General features: G+C 42.5%; 2 protein-coding genes across 5 annotated transcripts; both read right to left on the reverse strand.

The window, feature by feature from the left end:
* Positions 1–35: 35 nt before the first annotated feature.
* tmpoa (thymopoietin a) lies at positions 36–8,054 on the reverse strand. 3 transcript variants are annotated; one of them, XM_077594279.1, is made up of 8 exons: positions 7,941–8,054; positions 7,448–7,850; positions 5,255–5,372; positions 4,957–5,106; positions 4,084–4,223; positions 2,646–2,699; positions 2,096–2,193; positions 36–897 (listed from the first exon to the last, which is right to left on the reverse strand). In XM_077594279.1, the coding sequence occupies exons 2-8, from the start codon at positions 7,688–7,690 to the stop codon at positions 501–503; spliced, it is 1,200 nt and encodes a 399-aa protein (XP_077450405.1). In that variant the 5' UTR covers positions 7,691–7,850; positions 7,941–8,054; the 3' UTR covers positions 36–500. The 3 variants fall into 3 exon arrangements, with proteins under 3 accessions (XP_077450405.1, XP_077450406.1, XP_077450407.1); XM_077594280.1 differs by lacking the exon at positions 2,646–2,699; XM_077594281.1 differs by lacking the exons at positions 7,448–7,850; positions 7,941–8,054 and adding an exon at positions 5,473–6,535.
* Positions 8,055–8,702: 648 nt separating this feature from the next.
* Positions 8,703–11,632, reverse strand: golt1ba (golgi transport 1Ba). Of its 2 annotated transcripts, XM_077594542.1 has the most exons (6): positions 11,468–11,632; positions 11,053–11,144; positions 10,779–10,957; positions 10,365–10,446; positions 9,691–9,716; positions 8,703–9,399 (listed from the first exon to the last, which is right to left on the reverse strand). In XM_077594542.1, exons 1-5 carry the CDS (start codon positions 11,490–11,492, stop codon positions 9,708–9,710), a joined length of 387 nt encoding a protein of 128 aa, XP_077450668.1. In that variant the 5' UTR covers positions 11,493–11,632; the 3' UTR covers positions 8,703–9,399; positions 9,691–9,707. The 2 variants fall into 2 exon arrangements, with proteins under 2 accessions (XP_077450668.1, XP_077450667.1); XM_077594541.1 differs by lacking the exon at positions 9,691–9,716.
* Between the last annotated feature and the right edge of the window lie 117 nt (positions 11,633–11,749).

Consider the following 11,749-nt stretch of genomic DNA (forward strand, 5'->3'; position numbering starts at 1 on the left):
TCATCAAATAGCTAAAAATAAAAGATGAAATACTCTTTACAGAATCACGTATTTGTCCTTTATTGAGTAAATTCAATACTGTATATCAATAACTGTGACATGAATGCCTTTCTCATAAGATGCATCAAGACTTTAAAAATAGAACATTTGAGAAAAATATTAGGCTAACACACGATTTGGATATTAAAACCTACAAAGCTGGCTCAAGTACAACCCAACCCCTGGCCCCACGCATCTTTAAGGTTATTAATGACTAAAGAGACAAAATCTCTCCACAAAATTCAATCACACCATGCAAGATAAAAATAAAAGAAAATGTTAGTGACTTCTCGCCAGCTACAGTATGCACGCGGTCGGCGCAGAAGGCGCCAAAAATCCCGTCAGAAAGAATTAGGGAACAATGACGGATCGTTTCGGACCACGTTTTTTTTTTTTTTTAAATGACGATGATGGTGATTCACAGACACAGGCCGACCTCCCCTGCTATTTTGGCTTTGGCTCTACGCTTCGTTGCCATTGGCAGCGTTTGAGTCGGCCGTCAGAAACTGGCTATCGATATTAGCTTCCATGGCCTGGTAAATGAAGAACAAGAAAGCCGCTCCGATCCCAAAGACAAGCAGCTTGGACCAAAGGGACATGCTCGAGCGCGCCGCTTTCGTCGGACCGGTGGCGGGAGCCACCGACGCCACCGTGGATTCGCCGCACGAAGGTTTGCAGGGGGCGGAGAATGGCAAACTTTTCACTCTGTTGGTAATATTGCTCTCTTTGTAAGAGGGGAAGGAGTTACTGATGCTTTTAGCGGATTTGACGGACAAGTAGGAGTTTTCGCCATTCCAGAAGTCGCCGGAGATCAGCGGACGACCGGCGGCTCCCCGGATTGGTCGCCGACAAGTGGCCCTGAGAGAGAGGAACAGTGCCGTGTTGGTGTTTTGGATCATTTGCTTAGAATCAGGTCAGGCACTCACTGGATGCCACTTTGCGTCAAAACGACACGTACGGATCGCGTCGGCAATGCTAATGATAGCGCGCTAAACGCAATTTGCGTGTTTTGTCGACAAATTAGAAAATTCCATTTCTGCAGTAGCTTCGCCGCGATAGTCATTCAAATACCGTATTTTCACGACTATAAGGCGCACATAAGAGTCTGAAATTTTCTCCAAAATAGACAGGGCGCCTTATAATCCAGTGCGCTTTATATATGGACCAATACTAAAATTGTTATCACGATAAAATTAAATTAAATACGTCGATAGGACAACTATGGCAAGCAGCCCCCGACTCTACTATTTTCCCGTAGATAAAGTACTGTGCAGTGACTGCTGGGATATATAGTTTTTTTGTCAATACACCCAATGGATTGTGGCCTGGCGATCGGCATCAACACAGTTGCGAACCATGGAAGACAGCCTTGGAATACTAGTTACGCTAGCTACTAGCTAGCTACTATTTGCGAATGGATTTTGGCCTGGCAATCGGCATCAACAGTTGCGAACCATGGAAAACAAACCTTGGAATAGTTACGCTAGCTACTAGCTAGCTACCATTTGCGAATGAATTGTGGCCGCCTGGACGAACGTATTAAACTCAGTGTTTTCGATGGACAATTGTTCAATTCGGACACAGAAAATGAGGACTTTGATGGTTTTGTGGGTGATGATGACGTGAGTACATTGTAAAATGGCTAAATAAAGTACAACCAAACTCAGTCTTGCTTCCGTTGCCTTTTTAAAAACGTGTTTTTAGCGTGCATTTGGTGCATGCAGCACCAAATGAGTGTGTTCGCCGTTGTAGTATATTGATACTATTAGTGCAAAGTTATCACAGCCGTCAACCTGGGTGTATTGACAAAAGGACTATATATCCCAGCAGTCACTGCGCACCGGAAATAGCGCCTGGGGCTGCTTCCGTAGACAGCGCTATTACGGTTCGATAATCGTCCATAAATAATATATATATGCCATGCCTGGCTGTGTCTAAAAGAACGGTGCGTCCTTTGTGTATGTAAAATACAGAAATAGCACTCGTTATTGACGCTGCGGCTAAAAATACGATGCGCCGAATAGTCGTGAAAATACGGTACCAAATCCGTACTTACGTGATTCCCGTCGGGCTGCTGACGTCGTTGACGAACAGCTCCTGAAGAACTTCTTTCTCGTCCCGTTTGGGTTTTTGGTCTCTGGCCACTATCTCCACCTGAAGAAAGGTCAACATTTGAAGCAAGGTCGCTACGACTTGAACTTTGTGAATATTACCCACAAATATTGCCACACCTTCCCGGGAGACCACGACAAAGAAGTGTATACATCGACTTTAGCGGCTAGGTTTTTCTGCTAGCGCAACCACCGTGTCCACCTCTGTGATTAGCGTGACCGAAAAGCTTTGGCGGCGCACTTTTTTCTCTAGTACGACCAGCTGTCGCGCAACCGAGCCTCACCACATGCTCGACAACTGTCTCCGCACAAGCTGCCCGGGTCGAGTAATAACGGCGCGACCGCAGTTGTCGGGAGTTTGGAAGCTACGCCGCGGGTGAAGACTTTCCGTTCATTCAAACATGTTCCGTCGGCCAAACGTCTTTCGGCGAATCGTCCGGTCACGCACCCAAGCACCCAAGCACCCACAACAGATGATGGAAAGGCAAAGCTGACCTCGAGCAGAGCCGTGTTGAGGAGGGTCTCGGTTTCCAGTCGATTACGACGGCGCTAAAATGGGTTTCAAACAGAAGATGGTCGGACAAAATTTGCGGATAGTGTAAACGCTCTTCCTACTTGTAAACGTGCGTGTCGTCACAGTAAAAATAGGCAAAGCGGCTTTGTTTCAAGAGGCCCTTCTGTACGGTGAAAGCTTGGCCACTCCGGAACAAAAACAGTCGAGGCAAAAGTCAGCAGTCAAAAGAATCTGCTCGGCCGTAGAAATGGCTAATCCGCATCATGTGTATACAGTGCGCCTCTGAAAGAGATTTAACGTCAAGCCGCGGGCTCTCTTTCCACCGGGGGTGACGGTATTGTACTTTTTTTTGTAGTGTGAGAGCAAATTGAATCCGTTTGGAAAGATTTTTTGGGGCTCAAAAAGGCAATTTTGACTGAGAGAACCAGAACTGGACACCACCGACCCATAGATTATAAGGTTTTGCGTCCTGCTTAATATTCATTCACTCCATACATCTTACTTTTGAAATTCAAAGTTGCAAGCATATTTTCTAGGAAGAGAGCTACATTCTGACACATTGAAAAATCAAACAAAACTTTGACCTCTTGGATTTCGTTTCCCTTTAAGGCAGAAAGTCGGAACTTTAGTGGTAACACCAGTGAATTGGCATCTCTGTGGGTTTGCCAAAAATCTGTCAGTCGAGTTTGAGAAATCCCCAATAGCTGGAGGCAAGGGAAATACAGACGCTCCCCTACTCACGAACATTGGAGTTACAAACGAACATGTCTGCGCATATGGTATATGTCGAAAAATGTTCAGAAAGAGATGCTGTAAGTTTGTAAGTTCGATTTTGTATTGCGCGCCTTTTTCCGAGTAGTGCTTCTTTTCCGCCGCTAATACCGACGCTTGGCGCTGTGAGAGGGAGGAGGAGGCTCAGCAACGTGTCGAGGAGGAGAAGGAGAAGGAAGAAATTCCAGACCAAACTCTTGGCCGAGGGGCAAGACCCAAATATTGAACGTTGCACAAAGGTTGCAAATCAATTGAATGATTCCATACAGTGCTACCTCATCATTTATGATGAGAAAAAAAACGAAGAAAAGTGTGCAATGGTCATTAGATGGCTTCTTTTGGCCACTTTCTAGTAAATCCTCCAAGGAAGATACTACTCATCAACCCTCATCTTCTTCTCCTCGACCCTCAACTTGAAGTCACGGAGGAGGAAGTGACTTTTTAAGCCCATTCTAGAGACGACGAAGACCCTCTCATGTTATAAAATCCTCCTCTTTCTCCTCCTCCTGCTCCTCCATCATCTCCTTAAGCATCGAGTACATCTTCCAAAAGTGAGTTAAACTTCATTTTAACTTACGAACGAATTCACCCTACGAACGATCGCTCGGAACGTAACTCGTTCGTTAGTAGGGGAGCGTCTGTACTCACAATTTGGTGCTCAGTGCTGCGAGTTCGGGTCGTGACTGGCGTCTTCCCTCTGCTCCTAACGGGCCTCTCTACCACTGGAACTGGTTCTGGTTCAGGCTCGGGCTCAAGTTCTGCCACTATTTCAGGTTCCGGTGTCACATCTAAAAACAGAAACGGCGATGAATGAATAGCTAGCTAGCTAGCTAGCTAGCTAGCTAGCTAGCCCTTACCTTGTGAGCACCATGTATACCAGCCTTTTTGACAGAGAGCCATAAACAATTCATATTTTCTAATGTTATTTCTTGAGAACCATTTTCAGAATTGAAAGGTAAAAATACATGAAAATGTGTGATGTTTTTTTGTTGTTATTTCACCACTTTTAAAGTACAAAAAGTCTTTGAATTCTTTTGACAACATTGTTATGCTGTTGCTAATAAATCGGTATCGATGATATCATCAAACAAAATTATGATTAAAGTGGTGGTAGAGGTAGTGTCAACGTGACATGACATGACATTCCTATTAGTGGGTTTAGGACTCAGCTATCTCACCAGTGATTTCCATATTTTATATCACAGGTTAGTGGAGAGCCATATGCACCCATGGAAAGAGCCACATATGGCTCCCGAGCCACAGGTTCCCTACCCCTGATGTATACAATGCAGAAGGAACCCGGCGACCTTAGACCTCATGACCCCAAAATGTAACCACCTCATCCATTTGACAACATGAGCATTTCCCATTCCCCACGAGATAGATAATCCCTTTATTCCTTCTCCAACACCAACAAATTCGATTGGACCGCTTGACCTTTGACCCCAAAATGGAACCACCATCTCCTGGGGTCATATGACAAACATGATTTGATCCACCATGTGGGCATGGTCACCTTACCGTCTTCCTTGTCGCTATAGAGGTCCGATTCAGAGTTGCCATTGTGGTTGACTTCAATCTCCGTGACGACCATCTTGGTGACGGTGGCCTGGGCGGGGCCGTCGTCAAGTAGCCTCTGCAGTTTCTTCTCGTACAGTTTACGGGTGGATGCTGAAAAGGTGAAGTTTTGTCATTATAGCCCGAGGAAAAGAAGAAAAAAAATGGATTTGAACTGCCAAAACACCCAAATGTGGAACAAAAAAATGTATGTTGTAGGCGGGACCGGACAATTTTATGGTTGCGCAAAATGTTGACTTACCCACAATTGGGCCAGCATCGACTCCATGTTTGACAAGCTCCTCCCTCAGATATTCATCAGTCAGGGACGTCACGTCTAGCTTGTCGGGCAGAATCTTGCTCACTTTATTGGCCACTTTCTGTGAAGGATAACCGTAACTTTCTTTAGCAGTGAAATCATAAAAAGCCATTTCAGTTTATTATTTTTTTTATACCCTGGAAAATTAATGTGTAACATACACATTGAATGTTTGACTTCAAACCCTGGACCGAAAACATAAGAAAAAAAAGGCACTTTGCCACCCCGCCTAAGGAGGAAGCAGAAACTGGTAATAATATGCATATTCAAAACTATTCAAAACAGCAGCTTAAAGGCGTCAAAGTGTCTGACATGCACAAAAAATCCTTTGCACAAATGAATAAAATAAATGTGAAGTTCATTTCCTCAAGAATGCGGCCGGATATCTCCAATAAGCTACGGACTTTCGCCCCTTCCATACCAACGGGAAATCGAACCCCGAGACCAGAGCCAAAAAGTCGTCCGCATTCCAGAAACGAGACGTCGCCGATAATATCAGCGGCGTGCCGGGTGTCAAACTTTACACATCTGCACGTTTGTCAGTCGTAAAAGCCAAAACCTAACCCAAACAGGGTGGGAAAAGAGGTCGCGACCCCTCGGCTGCTGACCACGCCCAAGCTTGGAAAGCAATAACTAAACCTTGAGATCATGACTGGACGCCGGCCTAGAAAAATTCAAAATTCCAAGCAGAAAATGAAACTTCCCCGCACCGTCCATACGCTGCCTCGAGCCAACTATGCGAAGAATGTATGGTATGAATTTTTGTATGCAGGCACTTCCTCGGATACCTGCAGTCTATAATCACGCCAACTTCCACATGATTGATATCGCCGACGCACAGGCCTCAATTATGGAGAAAACAAGTGGGAAAAGTCATATCAAGGTAGACTTCTCAAATATGTCCAGGGGAAACTATCGTATTTTTGCACCTGTACACGCGAATGTTTTCAAAATGCCCACGCCGTAAATCAGCCGCCGCGAGCGGGCTAACGAAGCCCGAACGACGCGTCATTCCACACTCGCGGCACCTGCTCCGACATGTCAGGTGGCCGCGGAATCGGAAGCGTATGACATGTACGACGACGCATGTAATTAGCAGCGCACGGCGTTTTTCGAGCGCCACCGACGAGCCAATCTGTCAAATCAATTTGGTTCGATCCGACGCAAAATCTCCTAAAATTAGGCGGAAAGACGACACCCAGATGTGAGCTCCGGTGGACAAAGAACTGCTTTAGAATTGACGCCAGCCCCTCTTTCAGTTGGAAAGACAGCTGTTGACGGAAGAGGGTTATTACAGAGGAATGTTCACCGTTTGGAAATGAGGCAAAACAACCCGCCGCATTCTACAGCTAGCGTAACCACTCCAAAACAAATGCACTCGTTGCTGGTGTTGACAATTTTTCCCTCCATGTGGAATCCTGCCTTCGTAGTGGATTTCTTCAAGTATTTGTGTGGTTATCATTTCATTCATATGAATCTAACCACATTCCAATCTGCTTAGAACAGGGTGGTTCAAACTTTTTTCCTCCAAGATGTACTTTCCAAGGCGTTAACCTTCCACGATCTACCTTAGTTTATTTGACAGTCCACCGACAATGCTCAGCCATTATTTGTGTCGATATATCTCGCATTAAACTCTAAATTCATTAGAGCCTAGCTAAGGAAAGCGAAATAGGGGAGGGATCGAAATGTTATCGTCGTGTGATCTACCAATAGTTTCTAGGCAATCTATATCGCGATCTACGTAATGGGCACCCCTGGTTTAGAAGAACAGAATCTGAAAACATTCGCTATTCGATCTTAAGTTCATACAATATGGCCAGTAATAAACAGAAGGAGGACGCTCGCTGGTGGATATATCGGTACCAGAGGGCCACGACAGCTGGCGTGATATTTAAGTCCATCGGCAAGTGGGCTGTTTAACCTGGAGTGAAATTTCACAGCAAAATTAAAAAAAAAAACTAAAGTCAAATGTCCAATTTTAACTCGCACACTGAACGCAACCGATGAAATGAAAAAAATGTGCCCAAGTTTGAAGCTTTGTTCTGTTGTTAGCGTCTGGATTAAAGATTATCATCCACATATTTGACCCCTTTTGTACATTTTAGAGTAAGAGTTTGTAAATGTAGTACTCACTTTGCTAGATGAGCGACTTCGGTTGGAGACGACCGGCGGGGGGAGCTCCTCGTCACTCGAGAAGGCGTCCAAATTCATGGCGTAGTCATGCTTTTTGTTCTGCGCGGTCAAATTCTCCAGATAAAGCTGCACGTACACGTCTTTGTTGTGGTTGCCGCTCGGGAGCTCCACGTTGTGAGCTACCAACTCGCTTTTAAGTTTATCCTTGGTGAGCTGCGACGGATCCTCCACGTATTCCGGCATGTCGGCGTGCAAAGACGGGCGGAAAGCGTTAAAACAACCGGTGTCGGCTAGCTAGCACACTTCCAAGTGAAGCTAGCAAAGGCAGGCGGTGATGAAATAAATGGTGGATGCGGCTAACCAGCGCCTCTTACTGGAATGCTTCCGCCAATCAGGATGTTCGCTGTTGAGATAAAATGCCGAAAGCGAGGAAATAAAAAACAGTGAATATGTTTGCAGGCTTACTTTTCTCCGTATAAAACACGTTGCTTACCAGTCTCGTGAAGGGAAGACCCATAGATACAAATAAAACTAGAAGTTGGATGCGAGCTATGTTGTGAGCCAATGTGGGGGGCGAGTGTCGGCCATTTTGCGCCGGGGTAGTTCGGTGACTATTAACGGTTTGCTCCATGGAGCGCTTATCAAATATCAATTTGAATATAACCTCGATGGAGCGTTTGTAAAATATCAATTCGAATCTAAAGTTATGCTCAATGGAGCGTTTGTAAAATAGCTATAAATGGCTCTATTCTTGACAAATTTAAAATGTATGGTTTTCCATAAACGTCAGAGATGCGGTAGATTAATTTGATTTGAAGTTATGTTCTAAATCAACTTTCAACCTGAATTATAAATCACGTTAACACTGCTTCTTACTTAAAAAAAACGTTTTTTTTTGTGAGAAGTCACCTTGCGTACAAGAAAGTTCTCTGACACAAGATGGCCGCCAGTTTCTTACACCGTCGAGTCCAAAAATAGGTATTGGCGGGTTACATTCATAGTTTTCCGCAGTAATAGAATTTTGTAATTGAATTGGATTTTTCATCGTAAAAATGTCGCGTCATATCAGCGTGAAATGTTTTAAAGATTTTCTCTTATATGTACGTTCCGTTTTTATCAACTTTGTCAAAGTTATTCAATTGTTTGTCGCTTTGCTATTTCGACAGCAGAGTTCACTGTCTTTTTGGTTTAAAAAAAACCCTGATTTGATACTTATTAAATGTCAATTAATAATGATAAAAAAATATAGCAAAAAGACAATGGCAAATATTTATACAAAATACTGTAAACACAATTTGTAGTCAATTGACAGGGAAACTTTGTAGCAAATATCAACGTGACTTTACGGTGTTTCAATCACATACAAAAAAAAACTACATTGCCCTATATGAAGCGGAAAAAAACCCTTGAAATTTAGCGCAAGTTTTTTTTTAACTTAACCAACCACAAAGTCATTTAATCCACATTTTAAATTAGAGATGCAATTTAACAATTTAGCAAGACAATAGTGGCCATCCATTGCATCTTTAGTGGATGTGCTTAACTCCCCAAAAATAATGGCAACATAAAAAAAGGGACGAAACATTCATGCCCAGCATTTAAACAACCAACATGTCAATACACAAACACTGCGCTTAAAAGCTTTTAAGAATTGAAAGCAGAGGCACAAAAACAAGGACAACATGGTCCACTATTCCATCAGAAGGTGGTTGATTGGATACTCGACATACGATCGGTCGCCGTCAATGCTTTCGGGGGACAGCACGGTAACAGTTTGCGTAACACGTGGACGGGCAAATTCTTCCGTCCCAATGTCTAGCCCGAGCAACTTGAAAATCTTTCCGTGGGCAAACGGCGTTGCTTCTTTTAAAACGGCCTCGACGGAAGCCACCGTTGATGGCGAGACGTCGGCGTTAAACCATAGTGTTGCTCTCGCACGCTTTGTCCACATACTGGAAAGAGAAGAAAGCCATCCATTATTTGGACATTCTCTGATCAAAAGATCCAGAAAACACGCCACGGGGGAAAACTCTAATTTGATTTGTGGCTGATAGGATGGTATGGCCCTGGAACATCACACAACTCAGCTCCATTTGATTTCCTCAAAATCTGTCCGTGTTTACGTGGACAAAACGGAAGGCTCTCTATGTTCAAACGGTGACTAAAAGTTGGATTTTTTAGTTTTTTGTTCACTTGCGATGGCCACGTTTCAAAGCATGCAAGGAAACTCGGCAGTGACTGACCGCGACTGCTGATTATCCTACGAAGGCTTTGAAAAAGAAAAAAAAGACACAAACAGTCATCCTAAATGGATTTTTTTCCGACACAGAAAATGGCATGGTTCATGTATATATGTATATGTATATATGTATATATGTATATATGTATATATGTATATATGTATATATGTATATATGTATATATGTATATATGTATATATGTATATATGTATATATGTATATATGTATATATGTATATATGTATATATGTATATATGTATATATATATATATATATGTATATATATATATATATATATATATATATATATATATATATATATATGTGTGTGTGTATATATATATATATATATATATATATATATATATATATATATATATATATATATATATATATATATATATACACACAGTCATTACTTTGTTAATAGATGGGGAATTAGAAGAAATAAAACATTTTTTCCAATCCAATATCCTGTTTTTGGTGTTTTTTCAGAGGGTTGGAACCAATTCATTTGTTTTTAGTTCATTTCAATGGGAAACGTCCGCTCGAGTTACGAAAAGCTCGTCATACGATCTCAGTCTCGGAACGGAATACGATCGTATGTCGAGGTACCACTGTATATATATATATATATATATTTTTTTTAAAGACGGCTTTACTTGCTCCATACTTACAGAACTGATGAAGGGCAGGTTTAGGATGGAGCCAAGGACAGGTATCCTCCTTATGAAGCCCACTACAACTGGGAAAAAGCCTCTGGACCGGGAAAAGATAAGATAAGAAACATCTCAGACTTGCTGGCAATCATCCAATTAAAGCATATCGTGATAATAATAATTATAATGGAGACCGTTACGGAAATGATTTTGGATGGGATTTGGGCTGTCAGGCATTTGGTCAGGTGGGCTTTTGAAAAGTTGCAAGTAAATATTTTTTTGCTTTGAATCTGCCGCACTGCCAAAAGCAAAAACGGTGACCAATTCCCCCAACAAAGCTTGAACCGTTCATAAGAATTGCCTGAATGTCATTAAGAGAAAAGGTATAAAAAAATGTGGTTGATCTGATGCATTTGATAACTTTGTTCCTACCTGAACAAGAGGAAAAATCCATATACCTCCAGGACAACCCCGATGATGGGCCAGCCAATAAGCACCACAAACACACCTCCTAAGAAGAAACTGGTGGCTTTCATTTTGTGCTTTTGGAAAAAGAAACGGAAAGTTCTCTCCAGGCCAATCACAAAGGAGAGTCCGGCGACAAACAGGATCTAGTGGACAAAAAGTGGCAGTGTTAAAAAGTAGGGAAAATATTGAATAGTTTGTGTTTTTTTTTTCTTCTTCTGTGGACACAAAAAAACCTCACGTTTCCAATGGCCAGGAGGGCTTTGTCAAAGAACAGGATCATCCCAAAGAAGAGGAAAAACACGCCAAAACCAGTTAATCCCATTCCGATTTCTGAAATAGAAAATAAAGGGTTTGAGAAGGACCAGAAGATAACTCAAGGGATTATTGTCAAAAGGGGGGGGGGGGGGGTGTTTTCATTTGGGCATTCAGAGGCATCATTTTAACATTTTAATATGATCAAGACATTCCAAATTTTCAATAAGGTCAGAAACATTTAACCGAAAGAAAGTCGTTGAACGTAGAACGTAATCACGGGTTGAAAATAACGCATGCTAAAATTCCTAGCATGGAACACTAAACACCTAGCGACTGAATTTAGGACGCCAGGTTAGCACAAAAAACAAAAAGCTAAGTGGTACGTCACAAGGGCTTACTTTGCGAATCCGTTAAGGAAATCATCTTGGCACGAACTTGTGTGAAAGACAACGAAAAGAGTCCAAATGTTCATCTAAGAAGCATAAGGATGACAGCTGCCACCATTGAAGCTGCCACTGCAACAGCCACGTCTTCCGGAAACACACCCTCACTCGATGACAGTTTCCGGAATGTTATCGTGTTGCGTTCAAAGCAGCGCGTAAATTATGATTTTCCCAAAAAACTGAACCTACCTTTCTAACACACTACATAAATACGGCTATTTTCAGGTTGCAATTGGG

This window comes from Stigmatopora argus, chromosome 23 (genome assembly GCF_051989625.1).
Source record: "Stigmatopora argus isolate UIUO_Sarg chromosome 23, RoL_Sarg_1.0, whole genome shotgun sequence".
Taxonomy (NCBI): domain Eukaryota; kingdom Metazoa; phylum Chordata; class Actinopteri; order Syngnathiformes; family Syngnathidae; genus Stigmatopora; species Stigmatopora argus.

Coding starts and splice junctions, on each gene's coding strand:
- tmpoa (XM_077594279.1), bottom strand. CDS start 7,690: ATGCCGGAATACGTGGAGGATCCGTCGCAGCTCACCAAGGATAAACTT. Junction 4,224..4,956: donor CTATAGCGACAAGGAAGACG/GTAAGGTGACCA, acceptor TTCTGTTTTTAG/ATGTGACACCGGAACCTGAA. Junction 2,700..4,083: donor GCAGCACTGAGCACCAAATT/GTGAGTACAGAC, acceptor AACCCATTTTAG/CGCCGTCGTAATCGACTGGA.
- golt1ba (XM_077594541.1), bottom strand. CDS start 11,492: ATGATTTCCTTAACGGATTCGCAAA. Junction 11,145..11,467: donor TTCCTTAACGGATTCGCAAA/GTAAGCCCTTGT, acceptor TTTCTATTTCAG/AAATCGGAATGGGATTAACT. Junction 10,958..11,052: donor CCCTCCTGGCCATTGGAAAC/GTGAGGTTTTTT, acceptor TTTGTCCACTAG/ATCCTGTTTGTCGCCGGACT.